At 41.3% G+C, this 26,849-nt stretch overlaps 3 protein-coding genes across 12 annotated transcripts in view; 1 reads left to right on the top strand and 2 right to left on the bottom strand.

Moving 5' to 3' along the window:
• The window catches only part of CPO (carboxypeptidase O), a 32,069-nt gene extending 30,215 nt beyond the window's left edge, over positions 1-1,854 (bottom strand). The window contains 1 exon segment of the mRNA XM_043525580.1: positions 1,828-1,854. Within this exon segment, the coding sequence (XP_043381515.1) occupies positions 1,828-1,854 (27 nt within the window).
• Positions 26-22,082, bottom strand: FASTKD2 (FAST kinase domains 2). Of its 5 annotated transcripts, none has more exons than XM_037912325.2 (13): positions 21,965-22,082; positions 20,791-20,921; positions 19,188-19,999; positions 17,866-17,969; positions 15,762-15,870; positions 14,346-14,469; positions 11,427-11,566; positions 10,416-10,588; positions 9,778-9,941; positions 7,876-8,100; positions 6,870-6,957; positions 4,780-4,894; positions 26-4,011 (listed from the first exon to the last, which is right to left on the bottom strand). In XM_037912325.2, exons 3-13 carry the CDS (start codon positions 19,887-19,889, stop codon positions 3,892-3,894), a joined length of 2,064 nt encoding a protein of 687 aa, XP_037768253.1. In that variant the 5' UTR covers positions 19,890-19,999; positions 20,791-20,921; positions 21,965-22,082; the 3' UTR covers positions 26-3,891. The 5 variants fall into 5 exon arrangements, with proteins under 5 accessions (XP_037768253.1, XP_037768254.1, XP_037768256.1 ...); XM_037912326.2 differs by having other exon boundaries at positions 21,852-22,033; XM_037912328.2 differs by having other exon boundaries at positions 21,839-22,032.
• The window catches only part of MDH1B (malate dehydrogenase 1B), a 23,775-nt gene continuing 18,986 nt past the window's right edge, over positions 22,061-26,849 (top strand). For 3 of the 6 annotated variants that reach the window (XR_006284819.1, XM_043525166.1, XM_037912977.2), the window contains exons 1-2: positions 22,062-22,217; positions 25,326-25,438. Coding sequence is in view for 4 of the 6 variants with exons in the window: in XM_043525166.1 (XP_043381101.1) it covers positions 22,196-22,217; positions 25,326-25,438 (135 nt within the window). In the remaining 2 variants the exon portion in view is untranslated. Of the gene's footprint in view, positions 22,218-25,325; positions 25,439-26,849 lie in introns of all 6 variants that reach the window. The other 3 variants (XM_043525167.1, XM_043525165.1, XM_043525168.1) reach the window with 2 other exon arrangements.

The following is a 26,849-nucleotide window of genomic DNA, read 5'->3' as shown; positions in this document are numbered from 1 at the left end:
CTTGAGTGAGAACTAAAACAAACCCTTTAGGGTCAACATTAACTTTATTGCTGATCATTTAATAGATGGAATGGGTGGGAGAAAAACCAAGGGTACTGAGAAATTACGAATTGCTGTGAGGAAAGAAATGCAGAGGGAAGAAAGGAGGAGAGAATGAAAAGGAAGAGGGACAGAAAGAGAAATGAAAGTGAAAAGTGGGTGGTGGTCCCATGAGGGGGCCATATGCTTTCCCCCTAAGCAATACTGAATGGAAAAACAAAGTACTTAATAAAGAATAGTAACTAATAAGTTGAGTTACTGTCAAATTCTATACTTGATCTATGTAAAAATTTTCCATTGACATCAGTGGGAGCATGTTATCCGAAATATATACTCTGGCCCAGGAATCATGCCTAAAAATGGAATTTGGCCTTCGATGATTGACACCTGAAAATCTTGTGGTATTTTAGATGCCATGGCATGGTCGCAACTGTACAATGAATGATATTCACACTCAAGCTAGAGGGAAACGCTAGGAGGCAAACACAGTGGGTGCCACTTAATAGGAATCCTGATATCAACTTCCTGTGGGTAGCAACATTTTCTAATCCCGCCCCACTGACTTTAATGTTAATAGGATTTGGATATTGGCAACAGGCATGCTGCTGACAACTTTTTGATGTGCCTCCCGTCTGCAGCCCTGCCTGTGGCTGGGAGGGGAGGTTGCAGGCAGGACAGCAGCAGGGAGGTTTGCGGGGCTGCAGCCAGGGGAGGAAGAACTGGGACGTGCCAAGCCCAGGCTCCTGTACTGTGCAGCCCCGCAACCCCCAAACACCCATATGGAAAGCCCCAGCATCTGGGCTGCATCCCCCCTGCTACTCTGCATGTAGCTGCCCCTCCCAGATGTAGGCAGGTTTGTGGGCAGGGAAAGGTACCACGCATGTCCCAGTGCTTCATTCCCTAGCTGCACCCCTACGGACTAACTTTCTGCTTACTGGCAACCTTTAGATAATAGCAACTTTTTGCTGGGATCTGAGAGGTTGCTAACAAGCAGAATCCACAGTAGGAGGGAAAGAATAGGGTAAAAGACTCAGAAAATCTGAAGAAAGACCGAAGTCCTCAGTGGGAACAAATATCTTTCATAACTATTCTATAGCTGAGTGTTTATAGCACAGTATTTATAAGATGCAAGAATAATACAAACAGCTAGTGATACAGCAGGAGCAAGGTACTATCACATTGCATATGGCATGAAATATGCCTTCTATTCGGGCCTATTACATTATAACTAGTGTAATGAGGTGGGTCATTGGTTCCACCCACTACTGTTTTTTCCAGTGGTCACTCATTCAGTGCAGTGGTCATGAGTACTCTACACCTTTAACGTAGTGTTGACAAAAGAAAATCGCTTGCATGCCATCTTGGCTAGAAGAAAAGGAAAGGTTAATTCAGATAATCGGTATTTCTTGGTGCATCTGATCCAGAAAAAGGGAAATCCCATCAACGAGCAAATCGCTTTGGTCTGAAAATCCAGTTTTAAATCTCACAAGTTCAGGCTTTCTGGCAGAATTTCCATGCTTCAGGATTTCAGCCAGTCTGAAAACCAGCAAGGACAGCTCTTCTTGTGGTATGTTACCAGTCATAACTCTGTACATATCTTTACTAGCAAGTTCTCTCCACAAATATATATCATATTCAGCTGACCTACTCCGTGAAGGGTACGGCAGCAAATTAAAATAATGCCTCATTTCTTCTTTTCACCTTAATTCTTTTACCACATCACTGCAAAGCTTCAGCCAAATCCTCAGCCGAATACAGAGACAAAGAAGCGTGCAGTTCACAGCTCACCATGATGCGAAGCAAGAGCACCGCCATTTGGTTGAATAAGGTTACTGCCAAAGGCTCTAACATATATTTACTTGTTCTGGTTGAACAATCTCATTATCACAGGACTGACCATAATGCAGAAATGGGTAACAGATTTGTAAGGGGGGTGATAGCTCAGTGGTTTGAGCATTGGCCTGCTAAACCCAGGGTTGTGAGTTCAATCCCTGAGGGGGCCATTTCAGGATCTGGTGCAAAAACTGGAGATTGGTCCTGCTTTGAGCAAGGGGTTGGACGAGATGACCTCCTGAGGTCCCTTCCAACCCTGATATTCTATGAAGACCACAAGTTTCAATGCTGTTACTAAGTAAATGTCCAAAATACCCCTATTCAAAATTGCACTTCATTAAAACAAAAAAATAACTTGACAAAAAAATGCAAGTGTTTCATTGACTGACTCTTGAAGGCAAGTACTAATGAGTATTTTCAAGAACAGGATGGAAGAGCTATGTCTGCCTCTTCCACTCCTTCAACTTAGAGCATTCTTTGAACTTCACATTTACATCAGTAGGCAATACCACCATGATTCTGATTTATCCTCTATTACGTAGTGGGCCAATGGATGTTGTGTTGCATCATAGAATCACAGAACTGGAAGGGACCTTGAGAAGTCATCCAGTCCAGTCCCCTGCACTCGCAGCAGGACTATATATTCTCTAGACCATCCCTGACAGGTGTCTGTCTAACCTGCTCTTAAAAATCTCCAAAGATGGAGATTCCACAACATCCCTAAGCAGTTTATTCCAGTGCTTAACTGCCCTGACAGTTGGAAAGTTTTTCCTAATGTCCAACCTAAACCTCCCTTGCTGCAATTTAAGTCCACTGCCTCTTGTCCTATTCTCAGAGGTTAAGAAAAACAATTTTTCTTCTTCCTCCTTGCAACAACCTTTTACATATTTGAAAACTGTTATGTCCCCTCTCAGTCTTCTCTTTTCCAGACTAAACCCAATTTTTTCAATCTTCCCTCATAGGTCACGTTTTCTAGACCTTTAAATCATTTTTGTTGCTCTTCTCTAGACTCTCTCCAATTTGTCCATATCCTTCGTGAAATGTGGTGCCCAGAACTGGACACAATACTCCAGTTGAGGCCTAATCAGTGCAGAGTTGAGTGGAAGAATTACTTCTCATGTCTTGCTTACAACACTCCTGCTAATACATCCCAGAAGGATATTTGCTTTTTTTGCAACAGCATTACACTGTTGACTCATTTAGCTTGTGGTCCACTATGACCCCCACATCCCTTTCTGCAGTACTCCTTCCTAAGTATTGTGCAATAGCTGTGAGTAGTCTTGGAAGAGCTAATACTGAAACACAAGAAGACATCACAAGGCAATTTATACGAGGACAGGATCTTATAGCTATGACTCTCAGAGTGCTTTATAACAGGGGGAAAGGCTTCAGACTGAAGAAAAAGCATGGAGAATAAAGAATCATTTGCTGTCCCAGACTTCTGAAAACGAGACTAGAAAGTTATTTTCTGAGTTACAAACTTATCAAGAGATTTGGGAGTTTTGATTTCCACTCCAGTCAATATGTAATGATTTACTGCTTTTCTGGCTGGAGTTCTTACTGAAAGCTAAAGACAGATTGACTTGTTATCCCATTCTCACTACAGTGAGAGCAGTCATGGTCCCAACTGCTCTGAAAGACTGTCACACTCCCCCAGTTCAAGAACACATGAAAAGTTTGGCCCACTGGAGTAGCCTAGATGTAGTTTAAAAAAAAAAAAAAAAAAAAGATACATTTGAGATAGTTTCAACATTAAATGCAGGATGTTTTTTTTTGTTTGTTTTTAAATGAAGTCAATTATTGTTTAAGGAGCCTTAGCTATAACATTCTGGAACACAGGTTTGAAAGGAACTGCTTCTATTGCTAAAGAACTCCTTCAGTAGATATAGTTGAATTTACAAACTTTCTACAGGGTATAATGTCTTGAGGCATTTTTCCGGAACATATGAAACTGCTTCCGTCTTCTTGTGAATGGCTGTGATGGGAAAAAAGCAGGAGATCCGAAGTTCTCAGTCCATTTTAAATATTATCCTGCAAATTCACATCGGAAAAAGGAAAAGCATTTGCTGAATAGATTTCTCCCTTCAAACACTCAATTGCTTCTTCTTTCTTCAGTTTTTTAAACTCCTGGTAGTGGACCTTAGTGGACAGGAGAAGAAGGGAAAGGGTGCATTAGTTCTGCTGCTAAATAACAAACTCACATTGTCTTGTGAACCAACGCACTTAATGAAAGGAAACAGATGTAGAGAATCCCTGCATTCCAGAAAGTGATCAGTTCAGATCTGCAATTCCACATGAAAACAGGTGAATGAGTCAATATCTGATCAAATTCATGCAAGGTTCTTAGGTACTGGAATGCAGCAACTCAGTTTTAGCTTTTGGCGAATTATGGTGTAGTTCAGGGGTAGGCAACCTATGGCACGCGAGCTGATTTTCAGTGGCATTCACGCTGCCGGGGTCCTGGCCACTGGTCCGGGGGGCTCTGCATTTTAATTTAATTTTAAATGAAGCTTCTTAAACATTTTAAAAACCTTATTTACTTTACATACAACAATAGTTTAGTTATATATTATAGACTAGAAAGAGACCTTCTAAAAACGTTAAAATGTATTACTGGCACGCGAAACCTTAAATTAGAGTGAATAAACGAAGACTCGGCACACCACTTCTGAAAGGTTGCTGACCCCTGGTGTAGTTCATGACAAAAAAGGATCAAACTCCACCTGGACATAGTTTACCATAGTGGAGTCCCTTTGCCCAACACCACAGAATACCATCACTGATCAAGAAGTTTTTCCAGCAGTGTCAATTTAGGTTAAGCTTACCACTCCCAGTACTCTGTTCTTCACCTATCATACACATCATATATGTCATCATACTGATAAGATTTGCATTTAGACTTCTTACCAGTATCACATGATAGCCCAGTGCTTTCAGATGCCTCATCTTCATTGCCAGCTTGCCTCGGGGGTGTCTTGTGCCAAAACAGAAAGCAGATGGAGGAGCACAGAGAACAGCCACTCTAAAGCCAAAAACAGTAATAATTTCTTAGGGAGCTGGCAAACAGCATTATGTTGGTGCAATTTAAGTATTCTTCACAGTTAACCGTTCAGAGAATGCTTTTAATATTAAGGAATAGCATTGCTGTGTTAGTTTATTGCTAATATTTTTGTCCACTCCTAATTTAATCATTCTTTTGCTTCTCCAGACTTAAGCAACTTAAACCCCTCTCTCCTGCAATGTGTTTTAGCTTCGTGCCAAGGTCTGCCCATACAGTACTTATGTGAAAGATTGAATTCTTAGGCCTCAAATCATTCTGCAACTAAGGCTGGAGAAGTTCAGAATGGTGCATTATGTGAAACAGAAGCATCCAAAATATGGGATTGCATCAGAGACTGCCAGATGCTGGAGGATAGGGATGGATCACTCGATAACTGCCCTGTTCTGTTCATTCCCTATAAAGCATCTGGCATTGGCTACTGTTGGAAGACAGGATACTGGGATAGATGGATCATTGGTCTGACCCAGTATGGCTGTTCCTATGTTCTTACGCATGTAACATTTATTTCCTTCTTTCTTCCATTATCTACTGTGCAAATCCCTAACCTGCTTGGAAGGTTCAGAAAAGTCCAGTGCTTTGGTAGCCTGACAAGCAGTATTGGTACAGAGTAACTAGTTCCTTTTTTCCCCGACAGACAGATAGAAATTCATCTGCGCAAGGCCATGCATCACTTAGATCCCACCTAAACCCTCAGAATCTGACTTCAGTGGTGCACAGATCTTTTGCTGAATTTGGTCAACAAGGGACACGTTATTGTTAGAGATACAAAATCTGCAGTATTGTGGTCTCAAAGTCACAATTTAGGTTTCCTAGTTTGTAACATGGTCCAAAAATTGGGTCATTGGATTTAGACATATCTCATTACTAAAAAAAAAAGAGAACATTCCTTAGCATACAGTTGAATTGGTCTCTCCATTCTAACACGGAATAGAGATATAGTTTTTCACTCAATGCATAATTAGACTGGAACTCATTGCCACAGGATCCTATTGAGGTCAACTTTAGTAAGTGTCACAGAGGGATTTAACATTTATATAGATAACAAGAATATTCAGTTGTAGTTAATGCAAACATTTTTTTGGAAGGGAATCAAAATCTCATGTTTCAGGATTTATACCAAACTCTAATTATTAGGGGAGGAGGCCCTGTTTCGGTGTCCACAATTTAAAAATGATGTTGATAAATTGGAGAGGGTTCAGAGACACGGGAATGATTAAGGATTGGAAAAGACATCTTATAGCGACAGATTAAAATACTTCAATCTGTTCAGTTTAACATAGAGAGGGTTAAGGGGTGACTTGATCACAGGCTATAAGTACCTACATATGGGGAACAGAAATTTGATAATTGCGGGGGGGAAAGGGGACTCTTCAATCTAGTGGACGAAGGTATAACAAGATCCAATGGCTGGAAGTTGAAGCTAGACAAATTCAGACTGGAAATAATGTGTAATGTTTTAACAGTGAGGGTAATTAACCATTGGAACAATTTATCAAGAGTCGTGGTGGATTCTCCATCACTGGCAATTTTTAAATCAAGACTGGATGTTTTTCTAAGAGACACGCTCTAGTTCAAACAGGAGTTAATTCAGGGAAGTTCTATGACCTGTGTTAGGCAGGATGTCAGACTACATGATCAAAGTGATCCCCCTCTTCTGGCCTTATAACCTAGGAGACCTTTATGAGGGCAGATTATCCCACAGCTACCCACTGTGGAGTTTCTTCCACCTGCCTCTGAAACATCCAGTGCTGGCCCCAGTTGGAGGCAGGATACTGGATGAGGCCCAGGTCTGATCCAGTGTGGCAATTCTTATACCCTTGTGAGAGCATAGAGAAAGTGAATTACTTGCTTTGCAGATCAATGAGCCAGAGAGGCACAGGAAGAGCCTCGCATAAAAAGGGCCTGGTAAAGAAAACTTGTAACCAAATAAAGGTACCGTTGAACATTTGGAACATCAGCAGGATCATCTACTTCAGTTACTGGAAGCACTTTTTTTCTGTCTGCATCCATTTTGATTTCAAAATCTGAAAGCAAAGCAGTAGAATATTAAATGCCACAAGAGGCTTTGACCATTCCAATATATTTTATGGAGTCGATAGAAAAGAAACAGCTATAATTATTGCATTTGTGTGACAGTTTGCACAATATATTGCTGTTCCTTCGAGAGCAACAAATAGATTCAGCTGGCGCTTTGACACAGTCAGAAAAAGTACTTGTTATCACAAATCATAGATACAGTATGAATAGGCGTATCAATTCAGGATTTAAAGAAAAAAATTGCTGTCTGAGGTTTCATAGACCCATACATAGTCCCTTGTCTTTTATCACTGGGATTGATAAATTTAGGAATAAAAATACCAGAAGTATAATAAGTGAATCAGGTAATGAGAGTACCTTGCAAATGATATAATCATAGAAGTGTAAACCCTGCATACAAAAGAAACCATACACCATGGAACTTTACTAAATTTATAAATGGTTTCTCAATGAAGCTCATATCCTGTTCTTTAAATCAAAGAAAAAGGAAAACTGTTCCACAGCTAAAACAATCACATTGAAGTTTCATATTTTGCCATTTTATATTGTTTCTTTAATCCAAAGATTAAAAAAATATGTTAGCATTGAAAGGTCAGTGTTGTTTAATATAGTTATTGCCTATTGGGTTTATGTAGGATTAGTTGCATCAAAAGTCAGATTTTAACCACAAAAAGCCCACCGCAATTTTACAAACCAGAGCAGTAACAATATTTTAGTCAACTGTCCAACTATTTTAACGTGAATGTCATAGAAAATACATCCATAAAGGCATAGTTGTCAAATAGACCTTCTCACCAGAAATTTATATTTTAAACCCCTTATATTATATGTAATAGTTGCCAGTCCATTTCTTTACCACTATAAATCAATATTCAAAGGCACATGACAATGAATTGGTCCCATACCAATGCTGTAACCATGTGGCAGTTGGATGTTTTGCTGAACCATACGCTCATCTCCCAGAAGTTTCAGGAGAGCCTCCTGTACCTCAGGGAGATCAGAAACCAAAGGTGATGAGGGTTTATTTATAAACACAGTTGCTGGCTTAGTGAATGAAGGAGGACTATCAAGTTCCAGACACATGTTCACACAGTGCAGCATCATTTCATTCTGCTCCTTGTTAAGGCCATCTGAAAAAAGGATAGAAAGGTAGCATTATAGTGGACTCGTTATATTTATATTGTATCGTTTTATCTCATCAAATCCACAGTTTCACTGGCTACCTTGCAGTAAGAACAGATTTCAGCTTTGCTGAGCAGTAGATTCATTCCAAATTAGGCATAATAAAACTAATTGTTTCTTGAAAAGATGCCATCAAGACACTGTTAAAACCTTCTTGTTCTATATAGCTATCTAAGCAATTTACAAGACACACATTACTGTAGAATCAGCCTCCTAGTGAGGTAAAGCAATGCTACTATACAGATGGAGAACTGAGGCACAGAGAGGCTAAGAGACTTATCCAAGGTCACTGAGGAAGTCTGTGACAGAGCAGGGAGTTGAACCCTGGGCTCCCAGGTCCTAGGTTACCACCCTAACCACTGGACCATCCACTCTTGAAAGTCTGAAATCTGTTCATTTAACCACTCCCCCCCCCCCCATAGTGCACAGCTACACATGTTACCCTGTTACAGCTGGGTTACTAATAAGTGAAATACACTGATGTACACATGGAGGCTGTTTTTAACAAACAAAAACAAAATACCCCAATACTTTAATGGATATTGATAAAACACAAGAAGTCAAGTCACATTTTGGATGTCATTTTGAGAACATGCTTTAACAGTACCAAACTGTAGAGCTGGGCAAAATTTTTCAGCTGAAAAGTAAATTCTCTGATAAAATGCAGGTTTGGAGGTGGGGGAAACTATTTGCAAATTTGGGTCAAATTCAGCAAATAGTTTCAGACCAAAAAAATGAGGGGAAAAATTGTGAAAAATATTTTTTCAAAACAATATGGAAACATTTCATTTGACCAGAATGGAACTTTTTCATTTCAGTGGGAAAAGCCTAAATAAATAAAAATCAATTTCAGTTCAAAATAAACTGATTTTCTCTCCCCTTTGATTCAGCCAGTGAATGGAAGGGTCAATTATTCACTCAGCTGCACTGAACTATTCAGGTTCCAAGTAGACAGGCTGTTTTGTTGAAGCGTAGGGGCTTACAGAACTTCAAGCAACGTATACACTTACACCCTGACTCAGTGCCAAACTAAGCGATTAGCTGTAGAGCATTATAACACAAAGCTGAACAACTACCTTGAACCATTTCAGTCAGGGTCCTTCATCCTAAAGCAAAACAGTCAAGCAACTTCTAACCACAAGTTGTATTTTGAGCTAAACTTTGATTTAGCTGAAAAACATACATCACTTTGGTTATTTTTTTGAAAGGTTCTTGGAAAATCTTGAATGTGCATCACAGACATAAGAATCCACAATTTGTTCACATTTGACTTTCTACAACAAATCTTGCATTTACTGTCTTTCACACACACAGTTACCTAGGAAACACTTTCCTCATTACTGAAGTGTCTTATCTGAAAATGGTACCTCCAACAGCTCAACACATCGCCACGATGAGGGCACTGGTTCAGTGCTGAGTCTGAGGACAGAGTCACCTGAATCACTAACAAGTAACAACAGCTTGCTGAACTCCATTTTTTATATTAACCAGTCTGCCCCACTTAGCTTGTGAGCTTCAATGCAACCACACCCTAAAGAGTGATTGTGTTGAAGCTACTACTACTCTTCTCTACACGCTACTCTGCATTCAATGGCATAACACACATGAATACATTAATGCCTGACCTGATTTTAGTAACTCATTGAGGTTGTCCCCTTGCAGGAGCTGACTAAGTGCAGGCTGGGGCAGATACTTTAAAATGCAAAATGAATACACTGCCTTCAGCAGATCCACATTAGAAATCCTGGTGAGGTACTTATTCAAGGCACTGTTGAGAGACTCCAGGAACCTTCAAAAGAAAAAAAAAAAATATATATCTTTACGTACCAGTTTATAAATAAACTCAGACTTTCCTAAAAATCTCTGTAAAATATAAATCAGTACTTTTGAAATAAAACCGCAGACAGATATTCCAATTTATTTGGATAACCAGAACCCAAGTCCAGCACCTAAGCTTACCACTAGCTACAACCTGTTCACCACTTTTATCAGGCTATAACTTAAGTGATGGGCACCCACTCTCTATTACATCTTGTGCATTCTCTATTACATTGCTTTACTGTTTAGAAAAAATGTATATATATTTTTTATAATAGTGACAGGTATAGCAAGTTTATCTCACAGATGTAGTAAAACAGACAAAGTGAGAAGTATTTCACAACTGGAATCCAAGATCAGTAGCAGGTACTCTTTAGGGTGCCTCTTCAGACACCCACATAACAACTATGTAATTTAATACAAGGCTTTCTAAGCCAGAACCTACTCCTGATTTTGGCATTTGGGAACGTGGTTGAGAAGTGAATACACCCGGAGAATACTTAGAATATCCTTCAGGTTCAGGGATTCAGGATGACTTGTCACCTTCTCAGCCAAAATATCCATCAGCTCAACAGGTCGAAAGCGAAGTCCCTCAAAGGCAGACAAAAACAGGACAATCTAAAATGCGCAAAAAAAAAAAGTATATGAAGAAAAACATTTTTAAGGCTAAAAACCAGAGTACAGGCCTCAATATGGAAATTTACTTAATTGTCTGGTGTCATAGCATCAGAGAAGTTTTTAAAAATGAAAATAAACTTTTGAAAATTAATATATTATGAGCATGACTAACTGTATTCTTTATTACTATACTGCAATAAATAGGAGAACAATGGACTGTTAAACTTCCAAACACTTATTAAAATATTTAAGCCAATATTGTCTCATTGTTTCCCTCTGATCCACCATCTGTATGTCTGTATCCCTGTTGTTTCTTCTCTTACACTTAGATTGAAGCTCTTTGGGGCAGGGACTGCCTTTTGGTTCTAGCGCTGAGCACAGGGTTCAGGTCCATGATGAGGACTTGTCGGTGCTACGCTTATACAAATTAAACGACAGACAATGTACCAGTTTTACTGAAGATTTCCCCTCAATCAATCTGTATAAATACACCCTGTTGTTTCAAAGATATACATCAAGAAAGAGAAGTTTGAAACTGACAAATTTTTCAGCCACGGACTAATTTCTACCAAGTTATTCCTATTAAACTTTCATGAAAAGAAACCAGAGAAAAACTGCATTGTTTTTTATTCCCTTTGAATTTTCTAACATTGTGTAGTTGCTCTACGTGTAGAGCCAAACTGGAACTTATGCCCCATTTTAAGCCCATTTCAGAATGCAAACTGAAGTACTGAGTCGTAACTAGCAGCTCCGTAAACAGTGTTTCTGTGCACCTGGGCACAGCTTTGTACTGGCAGTTCTAGTGGTGTCACTATAGAGCTTGTGGTCACTACCTCACCTGTTTAGTGTCCCACATGTAGATGGCTGAAGTCACGTAGTTTGCTATTGCTGAATACAAAACTACATTGCGGTACCGGAGGATGCTGCATGATCTCAGAACATGGATTAACTGCCAAAATGGAGTACCATGGATACTCTCTGTAACAGAACAACAAGAAAAAGAACAGTGACTGTGAGCGGCGCGTTGTGGGATATGACTGGGACCAGCAGCCAGTGGGGGGTGATGTGAAAAATCAGATGGGGAGCCATGGAAGAGACTGTGACTGGCTGGGCAAAGGAGACCGAGATGAAAAGTTTGGGGATACAGGCTGGGACTGACTAGGAGCATACAGGGGGATGTTGGGACTAATTGGGCAAGAGACTGGAACTAGGATGAGAACCCTGAGGAGTGGAGATAGACTGGTTTGGTAAGGAGAACAAGACTGGGACAAGGAGCTGAGGGTGGGGGAAGAGACATAGCTGGGACAGCGCAGAAGGGACGAAGCTAGAGAGGAATGGGCAGAAAAGTCTATGCCCACCAGAGAACACTCCCCTCCAAAGCCTGGAATGGAACCCAAACATCCTGAGTCTTACCATTCCCCTGCCTATGGGTTTCATAGCTATTTGCAGACAGAAACGTGTTTCATCCTCCTCTAGTGCTGGTCCATATTGAGGATCACCAACTATTATTGCAATAAGTTACTCCCTTAGATGTAGAGGCAGAGGTATATGAGCTGGATCTAAAGCAGTGGTTTTCAATCTTTTTTCATTTGTGGACCTCTAAAATTTTTTTGAATGGAGGTGCAGACCCCTTTGGAAATCATAGACATCATCTGTGGACCCCCAGAGGTGCACAGACCACAGGTTGAAAACCACTTGTCTAAAGGTTCCAGTCCTGCTGATGACCTTTATGTGGGTGTCAGTATGATACCAGCGGATGGAATTTGTTTTTTTCAGTTTCCTTTTAAAACCCTAGGAAATCATACGTGTGGATGCACGCACACACACAAACTGCAAAACAATTTGTATTAAAAGAAAAGTAGCAAAGTTGAACACTCAAAAGTTAGGAAATGCAAGAATGAAGGCTTCCTGTGTACCCTTAATTCAGTTCCCCTACTGCATATGCATTATGAGACAGTCTGTAATTTCATGATCACATTCTATTTTTTCCACAAGACCTGTGCCTCATTCAGTGCACAGGATGGACATGATCAGGTGGATCATCAGGGTTGCGTAATAAAGGAGGCTATTGTCTAGGACCCCCTGCTTCATTTGTTGCAGTAGTTGGAAGGTGTATATCGAACAAGACAGATGACTGCAGAAATAGGAAGGATGGTCTCGGCTACTTGAATGTCATCCTGAATTCTATCCTGGCCTAGCCTTGTCTTCTATCCTTCAATCCTATGCAATGCTGGGCAAATCACTTAACCCAATGTGTTCCTCATTTTCTGGGTGCCCAAGCTGAGACCCTTGAATCTGATCTGCAGAACTGCTGAGCGCTCACAGCTGCAAGTTAAATCAAGAGGAGCTGTGCTTCAAACACATGAAGTGCCAAATAATGCTGAGTGCTCTGAAAAAATCAGGTCCAATGCATTTCAGATTAGGCACTCAATCAGTGGACACTTCTGACCTTAATATCTGTGTGCTTCAGTTCTGCATATTTACTTACACATTGTAAGGAGAGTGATCACTTTAGATAAGCTATTACCAGCAGGAGAGTGGGGTGGGGAGCGAGAAAACCTTTTGTAGTGGTAAACACCCATTTTTTCATGCTTTGTGTGTATAAAAAGATCTTCTGTACTTTCCACAGTATGCATCCGATGAAGTGAGCTGTAGCCCACGAAAGCTTAAGCTCAAATAAATTGGTTAGTCTCTAAGGTGCCACAAGTACTCCTTTTCTTTTTGCATATTTAAAATGCAGATACCACCACCTCACTCTTTGGTGTTATGAAAATAAATCCATGTTTGTGAAGCACTCAGATATTATAGTGATAAATGCCACAGAAAAGCAAACTGGGAAATAAATAATGCTGTCTTCAGAGCAGGATTTGAATCACCTGCAGTAAATAAGACCTATGGCTGTACACTAAACAATGAGGATACAACAAAGTATTCAATAGCTTCATACTATGAATACCATCCATCCTGTACATTAATGAAGCAGGGGTCCCGTGGGAGAAAATAGTTTGTTGCCATATAATTAAAGATTGTATCATAAGGTGTATGCACAAGGAGACCAAATTAAGGTTGCACAGGCAACCTGAATTTTTACATTTCCTACCTTTTGAGGGCTTGACTTTGCAACATTAATGTTCTTTTACCATAGTTTTGGATGCAAGAGTATATATAAATACTTATTGATCAATTATGTCTACAATACTTATTGCACGGGTCTGAGTAAAGGTCAGAGTATTAACCCTCATTTTAAGTTCCTTTGGGCTCAATTGGGCCATCAATTATTAAGCAGAACTCAATAACGAAATCCACTTAATCAGTGAACATGTCCCCTTTTGCTTACTCCCTAAACAGTTGTCAATTCATACTAGGAGATGCAAATTTTCAGTTCAGAAACAGTTTTAAAAGCACATCTGAAATCACTAATTTTTCTTCCTGGCCTTTAGTTTTCTTTTCCCCAAATTCTATAAATAGGGAAAATGCTAATAGAATTTTAACTTCAGAGATATGAAGAATGCCATTATAATCCACAGAGATGACATTTCATGGTATTAATGAGGGCAGAGACCATTAGAACTACTTTCTTTGATCATCCATCAGTCCTCCAAAAATTTTTGTACTGTATTTTGTCTAATGGATCTGCATTGTTAGACTACAAAACAATCATGTTTTCTGGGCTTAAAAGGAAATTGGAATAAGACATTTTCATTAGGAAGAGTCAGAGTAAAGGAGAGGGGAAGTTTAAAAATTCACTTTAACTCACCAATGATTTTGTTACTGCAGGCATCCAGGATTGGCATGGAGCAGTGATTCATCGCAGCCAGAGCACTAAACATGTGTTGAGCATTCAGAGGAGTCAAGTGGTCCAGCTCTTTCAAAACTCTATTCTAAAATGAATTCAATTTGATTAGACTCTTCATTCTCGGCATTGGCAGTCCAAATTATCTCTGCCGAAGGATGAAGTGAGTCGGGAAGATCAAAACTACGCCAATCCAGTAACCTCACCAGATTCGCACTGAAGGAAAGGTTGGAAGCAGTGGAAGGAGCTTAAAATAACTCCTTCCAATCACTTTTCTTATAAAAACAACTACAGCTAATCTAATGTTTAGTGTGAGCTGTCCTTAAAAAGTTCTCAGGCCCTCCTGTTTCTTTCTTGAATAAAATCAATACAAGATGGCCTTACAATACTTATTTCTGGTTACTATGTATATAGTTTTCCTACCCGTGCTTGAAAGAACGGTGGATTGCTACTTAGCATGGATGGCATATTTACCAATATTGTACAGTCAGGATGATAGTCTTTGCCATGTGCAAAAGCTCTAAGTTATTCTAAATCCTTAGTAAATGACTCACTATTTTCTATTGCCCTTTGTGATACACCTTTGGCAGATGTACACTAATTTAAACAAGATTTAAAAAACTGGTGAAGCTAAAGTTAGTGGACCCACTTCTGATGTCACTTAAGCCACAGTAAATCAGGAGTGACTACGTTTGCATGGTTAGAGTTACATTGACGCAACCAACAGCAAAAATCAGGCCCACTAATTTCAGTTTCCCCAGCTCTTAAAATATAGTTTCACCCAGTACATTCTCAAAGACATATATAAAGGGCAATGAAAAAATTTTATCAATAGAAAAAAAAAAAGTCAAAACGATGTTTAAAAATACTATATCAACCCCAGCTCCTTCCACTGGATTGAGAAAACATTTTAAGAATCCCTTTCTATTGGGACTAGGGCAGATGTAGTTAGTTACTTGCCTCTCAATAGCATGATTCATTACACAGAAAGCCCTGTTACAATGAAGCTCACAGATAGCATCTTATATTTTACGCTACCAATTTCTTACATAAACACCTCCACGCTTTCTATCCCTATGCGCGGTTTGACCTTTGCACCCTCTACCTATTTAAGTCCCTCCTGCAGAAATACCTCTGTTGGGCAGACTTAATTGACATGTATAGTCATTAAAAAAATGTTTTCCCTTCCTCAAACCACTGTTTACTTGCTTAAATGTCCCTGGAGGATGAGCAACTTAGGGAAATTACCATCCATTTTCAATGTCTGGAAACTGCCTAGCATACAACAGATGCTACCATAAACAACGAATAAATAGCAACACAGGAGCAGTAGCTATGCAGGAATAATAGAAGGCCCCACCAATTATTTTAATCTTTTACCTCAAATTTCCTTTTGAGAGAGAGTGGGGCATCTTTTCCAATGCATTTCATCATGCTTTGCAACATAAAAATGTTACTGATCTTTGGAATTCGCTGCTCCACCAGTAACCTGATAAGGAAAGAAATGGAATTGGTTTAAGGAGGCTTGCCTACACACACAAGTTGAACCAGTAAAGCTCTGCTTATTTTGGTGGAAGCAGGCACACATCTGTCTCCCATGGACGAATCCTGAGATAAACTGGTGTAGCTCTTCACACCTCTTCCACGCCCCCTCCCCTTTTTTTTTTAAATTAAACTGGCGCAGCTCTACATTGACATAATTAAATTGACTTAATAGCAATGTGGCCACCTCCTGACACTGAAGTAACTACACTGGTGTGAGATATCAGTAGGACTTCTCCCCCCTATGTGCCGTGATCTGTCCGGCAACCTTTCTAAACTCCACTGCCCAAGCAGCACAGAGGACCCTGGAATGCCCGCCCAACCACACTGCACCATGCTTACACTGATGCAGAATGCTGCTGTGTGGACACAGTGCTGCAACATTGCAACATACACCAATGCAAGAGCAACAGAGTGAACATACTGCAGGGAAATAGAGGTATCAGTTTAACTAAACTGATGTAACTTATCCCAGTGCAATTTCTCTGTGGAGACAAGCCCCCAGGACCCGTGAAATTCGGGAAAGCCTTGTACAGGACACAGAAAATGGAGCAGATGGAAAGGAGAACAAGTGATACTATAGTCTGTAGGAGAAGAACAGGATCTGAATATAGCAGAAGGCAAAGCATCACACAGAGAAGGACTCTGATGTGGTGTATCTGTGGTTGCCATTTTGGCTCAGTAGGAAACAAAAAGGCTAAAGAAACCAAAAAAAACCCCAACTCTCTTTAAAACAGTATATTTTTTTAAATCAAATATCAGAGCATAATTTTGGAAATTTCAGTGCCTGTATGGCAGTGGAAGGCTCTGAAATTGATCCACTGAGATTGACATTTCCCTGAGAACAGGGAAGTTTGATCAATCAAGATAGAGTCAAAGTCTTTTAAATGGAAAATGGAGAGGGATAACCTACTTTCCCCCAAACCGTGCACCTGAACTTCTAACAGAATATGTTGTTGTTATTTAACCAACATGCCCATCCTCTTGTAGCTGGAGCTGAAATAGAATTGATACATACAATATAAATCCACTAATATGTTCTGTTAGAAGCTCAGAAACACCAGGTCCCTGAAGGGGTAAGCAGATGAGGCTTTGTAGACCGACAATCTGCGTATAAAAACACCACCCACAAACAAGTTATTCTGAAACAAGATTAGATGTAATGCTTCTCCCGCCCCTACATTTGAATACAGGCGGAATATAAGCTAAAATGGTATTCCAACTCAATGGCATTTCCTACTGAAATCAAGAATAACAACAACACCTAGCTGAAACATAGGGCTTTTCACTAATAGATATCAAAGCACTATACAAAGGAGGGCAGTTTTATCCTCACTTTACAAATGGGGAAACTAAGGTACAGAGAGGTGGAGTGACTTGCCCAAGGTCACCGAGCAGGCCTGTAGCAGAAATCAGGTCTCCTCTGCCCCGGACCAGTGTTTTATCCTATCTCCACCCTTTCTGCTGAGAATGCCAACAATGGTGCCAAAGAGAGCTATTTGTTTCAGCTACTATCTGATGGTAATTACTTGGGTCCCAATCCCACAATGAGCTTCTCCAAGTGGACCCTGCACAGAGCTGTCATACAGAGGTAAACATAGGATTACAGCCATGGTCACTACAGAGTGTCCCTGATTGTCTAAGACCGTGTAAAGTTACTTAAAAGTTCAAGTGTCTTCTTGCTTTGGACATTTCTACCATATTTTAGATATGAGCACATTGCAGTGATTACTAAAATGTTCTAATGCAATATATCATTAAATAATCCTGAAGAAAATGCTAAAAATGTAAGCCAGAAAATATCAAAGTGTATTTTGGGCAAAAGGGTAAAGATGGTCACTCTCCTTTCATGCCATATTTATTTTCCTCCAACAGAAAAAAATGGTCATATGACAAGACTTGTAAGTAAGGAAACCATTAAAAAAAAAGTAATTGTTCTCACTGTAATCCAGCTTGAAGAGCATCCACATTTCTGCTTTTTTCCATGGTTGCCAAGGTGGTTGACACAACAGAGAGACATCGGTCATCAAATTCATTGAGGCGCTCCTATTAAAGATATATTTTCACAATGTTAGAAAGTTCTTAAGACGAAGTGGCAGAAAGCTGGCAAAAATTGACCTATCTTACCCCCACCACCTTCCCCGAGAACAAAGACAAAATCACTAGGGTTGATTCTACTTTGACCTACATACTGGTATAATTCTACTGACTTCTGTGGAGTTAACTCCCAATTTACCCTGAGAAAATGAGAAATCAGGCCAAAAATAAAAATCATATTAAGGACCAAAGGAAGAAACTGTGTAATGTACTATACATAGTATGATACAAGCTGGAGAATGTCGTACTGGTCATGTTCAAGATTTCCTCTCTAAAGTGTTTTGTAAACATTTACCAGAGTTTTGATGTGCAGGTTCAAGCACATCTGGGGTCCAACTGTGGCCACACCTGGTGGGGAAACTTCCCCTCCATGTAATAAATCAGTGCCCTCTTTCCCTCTGAAAGTTGCATGCTGCTTTATTAAAACACATACAGCTCTACAAAGTAGGATGGGTTGGCTAGGTGCAGAGTTAGGAGGTGGTGGCGGTAGGGATGAGGACAGACTGGTTTAGGAGAAGAAACAGGGAGAAGAAGTTGCACACAGTGGGTGGCGGGAGTAGTTGGTGGGGGGCTCTGAAGAAAGTCAAGAAAGAAACTACCAGGGCAACAGCAGGTCCAGAAATGGAGAAACCCTCACCTAGCACAGCATGAAATAGTCATATGATGCTCAGAGGAAGTCCCTGGTTCCATCAGCAGGTGGGGAAGATCCTGCAAAAATCCCCAAGACAAGGGGAGCATAATACAGCTAATAGTGGGTAGACCAAAGAAAGCTCCCAGAGCCAGCAGGTAAAACAACTGGGAGTCAAGGAGGACATTGGCCTCTGCCCTCCAATCAAAATATCAAAAATACCTTTCCTCACGACTGCTCACTCTCAAACTTGCCTCATATCATGTGAGGAGAAAGGAGAGGGGGAAGTGAGGGTGGAGGGAGAAGAGAGTTTTTCTATGCCTTAAGCTGATCTAAAGCTTTGGCACAGCCTGAAGCACAAGTATTCTTTGATCCCTCTCTTTGTATGGTGTGGTGTGTGCAAAGGAATGAAAAGAAAGCCTGGGCAGAACTCAAACCACAGGTGTTCATGTGGAGACCCTCTGAGGCTGTAGCCTCTATAACCTGTAAGAACTGGCGCTGGAATTTTATTCCCATCTTTAAAAGATTCCAATACTTACCTGAGAGACCCTCAGCAAAGTCTGAACCAGTCGAGTGTTCTGGGATACCCCTAGCTTCACCACAGCATGCAGACTGTATACCAAGTCATCACACCACATGCTCCTAGACTCTTGCATCAGACGCTGACATAGCTGCATGAATGCAGGATGCTCCACCATCAGTTGTTTCTCATAACGCTTCTGGTCTTCAGACAACTTTTTGGTGAGCACCCACATAGTAGTAAAACAGTTACTACAATGCTTCTCAGAAATAGCAGACTTTGAAACTAGGTCTAATACATCACAGGGAGATGTGCATTTTTGAAGGTCATCAAAGAACTGCTGTGATTGACTCCTTTCGCTCTTCACTACCAGATTCTCTTCAACAACACTTCTATCTTCTTCTAGAGGGTCCAAGGCACTAGATGAACTTTGCATATGTTCATCTAATAGAGACTTTGCAGCTTTCTGTTCTTGTACAGTGGCATCTCCTTTACTATAAACAGGCGCCCCATGAGACAGCAATCGGAGAGATGATTCAAGCCGGTGAGGAGGAACATTTAACAGGAATCTTCTCAGGTTCACACTTTGTATGGCACTCTTATGTCTACTGATCCCTAATGTGTATGTCCTCATCGCCATTCTAAAGCTGGGACCCAGTTTAGAACCAGATACATGCAAATGTCTCATTGTCCTTATCAAACAACCAACTTTATTGTTCATTTTTGCTACCGTTTTATAAACAGCTTTCAAATGCCAGCTCAGAAGACAGGGCCTTAATGAGGTTCAAGCCCATAGAAACAGGTCTTTGGACACCAGGTAAAATGCATTATCTGTGAAATCAATTGAAAATTATAAAATCATTAACAAGCTTTTGGTTTAAAAGTTAAAATACCACATCTACTAACACATCTTTTACAGAGAGAACCTGAAACAGCTCTGGAAATAGTTCATTTTCATTTGTAATCCGTCATTAATTTATGAGTGTCTTCTGCTCCCGATTCCGCAATTCCACAGGGTCTCAGTCACAAAACTGTTGCAATTCCACAGTATAATTGAAGAGGCATAGGATTTGAAGAGAAATTGGGTAGACTTAAGCCCTGAACTTGCATCTACACTGGTAAATTGATTTCAGTGGGTCTCCACACACACTGGCACAGAGGTCTGTCCTCATGGGTGCACCTACAGGACTGAGTCCAGAGTCTGTACTGTGTACCTTCACTTTCCTGATTTCCTTTTCCCCAAGCCTCCTGGAGCCATGCAGCACTCCTGATTTACCACAAGTGATAAAATTCTGACACTTGCAACAAATTCTACAGTCAGGCAACATAGAGATAGGAGCGTCTAGAAATGCCTACGACAGATAGAAGACCTATATTATGAGACTAAATAAGACCAAGTAAAAGATAATGACATAATTTAGCTATTAAGGGCTTCCTGCACCTTTCTTTGCACAACCCAAGGGCTTCTATCAAAGGTTGCATCCATTTTTGTGGTGCAGACAGAAGTTATGGATCCAGTTAACTAATGGGGAGTCATGGGTGTTCAAGAAATGTATGATCAGGGCCTGATGTTATAATTTTCATAATAATTACAAATGTTAAGAAGAGAAATTAAAGCTCACAATTCATGGAACAATCTGATGTACTGAGACCAGACAGGATTCTGTTCCTCTCATGAACAGCATGCCACAAATGGAAGACACATTTTGGTACCAGCATCTTCAGGGATTTTACTTGCAGACCTGCAGAATTTCTGAAGGGAGATGGACAATTTTTTATTTTTCAATCCACTTAAGTCAATCATGTTTTAACGAGATATAATTGAAGGTATAATTGTAAGCAGAATTCTGTGTATTTTAGGGCAGAAAAGGAGTCCATGTTGTAGCCCTTTGTGGTGGAAGACTAACAATTCTGCAGCAACTTCAAGCAAAATATAACTTAAAGATTTGCTATCATTAAATATGAAGATTAAGAGCAATTAGCATTGTTTTTCTTTTCTAAGTTTTGATTTTACACTATTGACAAATTTTTAATGATCAACATGCTAAAAATTGTGCAGAAACTACAGTTGCAGATTAGAAGTTGTATGGCAAAAATCTGGAGGTTTTGGCATACAGATAGCAGTTGAGCATTTCTGGGGTGGCACTTCTTCCTTTTCCATTTGCAGATGCGGGGAGGGGTGGGGGTTGTTTAAGATTAAGGGGAGGCTCCAACACCGACTTTCATATCCCAGCAACCACCAGCCCCATTAACTGCATGTTTCTGTTAACACACTCGGCAGCAAAAGAGATAACAACGGTGTCTTTTAAACAGTTATCTTTAGGTTTCAACCGCGGACCAGAGAGCGGATCACACACATATCAGAGGTGCAGTTTCAGGCTGCCTGCAGACTCAGGCAGACACCCCTGCTTCAGCCACGTGCCATTCACAATGCTAAACGTAGGCCTTCGCGGTCACAGGGCTTACGACCTTCCTGAAAAGAAACCTCAGGGCCCGGAGCACCATGGCACGGCCGGGGTGGATCCTGCGGTGCAGGATACACGGGCCCTGGTCGTCACAGACCAGCAGAGACACCTGTGAACTCCCCGTGGCTTCCTGGCCTGAGCCCACGGACGCCGCCCACGGGGACCCCCTCCCACCCTGGCTACGACCGGGGACGGGGACCCGCACCGTGGGGACTCACAAGCCCCCTGGCCCCCGCCGCGGCCGGAGGCAGCCGGTCAGTCCCGGGGCCCTTCATGATTCCAGGGCAGCAGCCAGGCTGATTCGCCGGGGGCGACCCCGCCAGCCACTCACCGGACACTGGACCGACCCGGCTACGCCTCATGGGACCGGCCTACGCGAGCCGCCATGATGCCTTCCTCACGTGCCCTCTCTAAATCGCGCGAGAGTACGGGGCGGCCCAGGGGACAACGTCTCGCGCTCTCCCTCGCGCGGTGAGGTTGCCTGGAGGCAGCGTCGCCACGTTGCTAAGCGACAGCCAGGAGCCGCTGCCCAAGGGTCTCGTGCCCCGCCGCCGGCCGCCTCATGGCGAAGTTCGTGCTGGCTGGTGAGAGACCCGCCCGCGCCCCCAGGGACTCCCCGCGGGCCGGGGACTCGAGGAGTCGGAGCGGAGGGTTCTGAGCTAGTTAGCGGGGACAGGGACACGGACACGGTGTGGGAGCAGTTGGAGGGGCCAGGAAGGGGTGAAGAGGGGGGGAAGTTAGAGGGACAGGGAGGGGATATGGGGGCAGTTAGAGGGGTAAGGAGGGGGCAGTTAGAGGGGCCAGGGAGGCCTATGGGGGCAGTTGGAGGGGATATGGGGGGCAGAGAGGGGTACAGGGCATTTGGAGGGGCATGGGGGAAGTTAGAGTGCGGGGGCAGTTAGAGGGACCAGGGAGGCCTATGGGGACAGTTGGAGGGGAGGGGGAGGGGATATGGGGGCCAGAGAGGGGTATAGGGTAGTTGGAGGGGCATGGGGGAAGTTAGAGTATGGGGGCAGTTAGAGGGGTAAGGAGGGGGCAGTTAGAGGGATCAGGGAGGCCTATGGGGGCAGCTAGAGGGGCCAGGGAGGCTTATGGGGGCAGTTAGAGGGAGGGGGAAGGGATATGGGGGGCAGAGGGGTATAGGGCAGTCAGAGGGGTAGGGAGGGGTTATGGGGCTAGTTAGAGGGGACAGGGAGGGGATATGGGGGCAGTTAGAGGGGTAAGGAGGGGGCAGTTAGAGGGGCCAGGGAGGCCTATGGGAGCAGTTAGAGGGAGGGGGAGGGAATATGGTGGGCAGAGAGGGGTATAGGGTAGTTGGAGGGGCATGGGGGAAGTTAGAGCATGGGGGCAGTTAGAGGGATCAGGGAGGCTTATGGGGGCAGTTAGGGGGTAAGAAGGGGGCAGTTAGAGGGGCTAGGGAGGCTTATGGGGGCAGTTAGAGGGAGGGGGAGGGGATATGGGGGGTAGAGGGGTATAGGGCAGTTAGAGGGGTAAGGAGGGGTTATGGGGCTAGTTAGAGGGGACAGGGAGGGGTATGGGGGCAGTTAGGGTAGGGAGGGGATTTGCGGGCAGCTCCATGCTCACTCAATTCATATCCTTCGGGGCCCATATAGGCATCTTTCACATTCTGTAGTGTTTTGCCCAGCCTGGTTGTAAGGGATGAGGCCTCACGTGCTCTCCCTGGGAGCCTGATACATCTCAGTGCCAGGAAAATTTCCCTTACACTCAGACTAAATGTTGCCCTTCAGCACACTCATTATTGCAGGCCTTAGTATTCCAAGAGTGGTCCATGATTACAGCACAGAGTGCCTATCTAATTGCCCTGTTCAGTTACACATGCATTTTGTATTTGCTGTCACATCATGTTGCAAATACAGCTGATTTGCTGTCTATTATCAGACCTTGTCTTCATTCCATATTATTGGGTTTGGTTTCCTTTCTTCCATGGTTTACTAGTATTTTTGATTATTTTATATATTACTTCTTATTTTCTCAAATGAAATTTCATTTTGTTATGTTCTGGCTGTTTTTTTAAATTACTCTGTGTCCAGGGGTAGCAGTAGCGTGAGGAGTATAAATCATAGAACTCTCAACTTGGTCTTGTTTGGAAATTACATATTTTTTTCTGTTGTCTCTCATTAATGAAGATATTAAGATAACAGTAAATATTACATCTTTGTCATTACACTTGCTTTATGGTTCATTAGCCAGTGTTCAGGACCAATAGCACAGTTCCTAGCTGAACTGATCTGAATATAGTTGAAGAGTAAGATTTCACAAGAAACTTTACCAAAATGGTTCACTAAAATTCAATATAGTACCTCTAACTCTTTCCCGCTCATTCATTAAGGTAATTGACTTCAATGGGATATAAAGTTAAGCAGGCACTTAAATGCAATCCTGAATTGGGATGCTTTCCTGACTGATGTTCAAGCATGTATATCATCCAGAAAGACTGATCTGTTCACATTTTTCAAGTCTTAGCTGTTCTTTACCAATACAGTAGAATATTGCTATTCTGCAGACTTATAATTTTTACAAGTAATGGTGTTGTCTTCCCATCTCAGCTAAAATTTAATAGCACAGAGAGAGCTGTAGTGATGTCACATATCACTACATCTTCATTACATTTACAAAATATGCTACAGAGTATTTAGAGAAGGTCTACACTGTAATTAAACACCCATGGCTTACCCCTGTTAGCTGACTCAGGCTACAGGGCTGAAAAATCGCAGTGTAGAAGTTTGGGTTTGGTCTGGAGCTTGGGCTCTGGGACCCTCCCTCCTCGTGGGATCCCAGAGCCCAGGCTCCATCCCAAGCCCGGATGTCTACACTGCAGTTTTATAGCTCTGCAGCCCAAGCCGTGCAAGCTCAAGTCAGCTGACACAGGCTAGCTGCGGGTGTTTAATTGCAGTATAGACATACCCTCAGTAGTATATCATGGAGTATAGTCATACATAATCAAAATGGCACTTGACATATAAATGAACAGCATGCACTTTAATTCTGTATCCTTGCATTTTAAAAAACTGCTTTGTCACTTAGGTCCCTATCCTGTAAAGTTTCCCATGTGGGTAGACCCATATTGACTTCACTGGCGCTCCATGCAAGTGCAGTGAGTTCTACCTGTGCAGTGCACCTTGAAGGATTGTAGCCTAACTTATAAAATTCAATTATCCTGATTAGGGTCTCCCAGTCATTAGTGTGAGTTAGTTAGGTTCTGCTTTTTAAAGAGACTCTCTTTCTTCTGGATTTTCCAAGCTTCTTTTATTTTCTTGTTAAAGGCAGATTTTTTTTAAAAAAGAAAAAAAAAAAGAATTACAGTATCTTAGCTATTTCTGAGTCATCGTTAATTTCACCTCCCTCTTCATTTATTAATGGACCTTCTTCCTACTGCTACTGTCACCCCCACTATATCTGCCTTATCCCCTTTAGAATTAAGCATGTGAATAAGTACTTTTCTTGAACTGGAGTTTAGATGTCTTAGGTCCCTAAAATTTTCTTTCCTGGTATTTAATATCCTTATACTACTACTGTTCCTGAGCCCATAGAAAACTGGTCCTGTAAAGTCCCCTCTCTTATTCCTTCTTTTGAATCAGAAGGACTTGTTTTTTCAAAATGTGTATCTTATGATGCTTTCAATCAATCGGATTAATAAATTCTTAGAGTTATGCTAATTCCCTTATTTTCAGGTAAGGCAGACTGTCCATACTTTGTAAAGGCAGAACTTCTGGCTGACTATCTGCAGATTAATTTGCCTAATTTCAAAATACACAAGATTACTCAGCATCCTGACAAGTGGGAGGTAAGGGTATTTAATTCAGTTCATTAATAGATGCCCATGTGCTTCAGGCTGAGTATGGAATGTACCTCTGATCTGTACTGTGCTTCCTTTGTTGCGCATATTAGCACCACTTTCTGGCTCTGAAAACTACATGAGTGTCAGACACCACATTACTATTGTAGATAGTCTGGTAATCATTCTGCCATCATATTTTGTATTATGATTTGCAAATGTCCCAGACTAAGATTGTATTTTGATATTAAAATGTTAAAGAAGTTATTTCCTTCAGTGTACAAGTGCCTGCTTAGCCTATTATATACTACTAATATGTGCATATTTCAAATACAGTATATATTCCTTCTTATTAATTATTTGCCAATAAATCTGTGGAAAAGGAATTCTAGACTTCAACAACTTTATGTTACAATGCCTGAAAGTATTGAAACTGAAAGCCCCATTCTCATTTACTCTAAGTTCCCTTTACAACACTTTTGTGGTGTCACATAGTACTGTCAGAGTAAGGTGATCTTCTCATTGTTTCCTTGTGCTTACCTCTCCGTCTGTTAGTATCCATCTGTTGTCTCTTGACTTAGACTGAAGTTTTTTTGGGGTATGTTTGTACAGTGCCTCGCCCAATGGGGTCCTGGTCCATACTTCTAAGTTCTATAGTAATACAACAAATACATTGTTGTAATAGCAGCATGCTGTAAAGTATTGTTAGTGTAAATGAGAATCTGTCACTAAGTGTGTGACTGTGCAATGGATAGTATCAGAAATGTCCAGCTGAAGATAATTTCCTTTTTATTGTGGCTGTAATATTCTAGATCATATCTAGAGTAAGTCAAACTCATTAAGAGTCAGTATTATCAAACTATTTGATGACTTATTAAATTGATTTCCGCGAATGCTTCCAATAACCAATTAAACTAAATTGGTATGCACCTAGTAGAGTGCAGCATAGTAAGTAGTAGCTGTAGTTGTATGGATGACAGTAGTTACAAAATAACATTTGATAAAATGCTGTACATTACAGAAGCTACAGTGAACAACTAGACAACTCTTTCAGCCCATCTGTAAACCAGCTTGCATCATCTATTTCAAAGCAGATGAAATAATATTTATTAATAAAAAGAGCTACCAAAAAGACAATGGAAAAAGAGTTGCCTCCTTCAAGTTCTTCCTTAATGAAATGGGGTTTCTTGCATGTGTTACAGAAGAATTAAATCTCTTAGATGTAATTTCCTTTATTATCTAACTGCTGGTAGCTATTCAGGGTAATGTAATATCTCACCTGCAACAGAGAGACTAGGGGAAGTTACTAGAAAAAAATCCCAGAACTATCTCATGAGGCAGACAAAGCTGTAAGAGAGGTTTTACTAATGGTATCACCTCTTAGAATTTACCAAGTTCACTGCTAAACCACCTGAGCAAT

Source organism: Chelonia mydas, chromosome 11 (genome assembly GCF_015237465.2).
Source record: "Chelonia mydas isolate rCheMyd1 chromosome 11, rCheMyd1.pri.v2, whole genome shotgun sequence".
In the NCBI taxonomy this organism is placed as follows: Eukaryota; Metazoa; Chordata; order Testudines; family Cheloniidae; genus Chelonia; species Chelonia mydas.
This window is presented reverse-complemented; position numbering and strand designations above follow the sequence as displayed.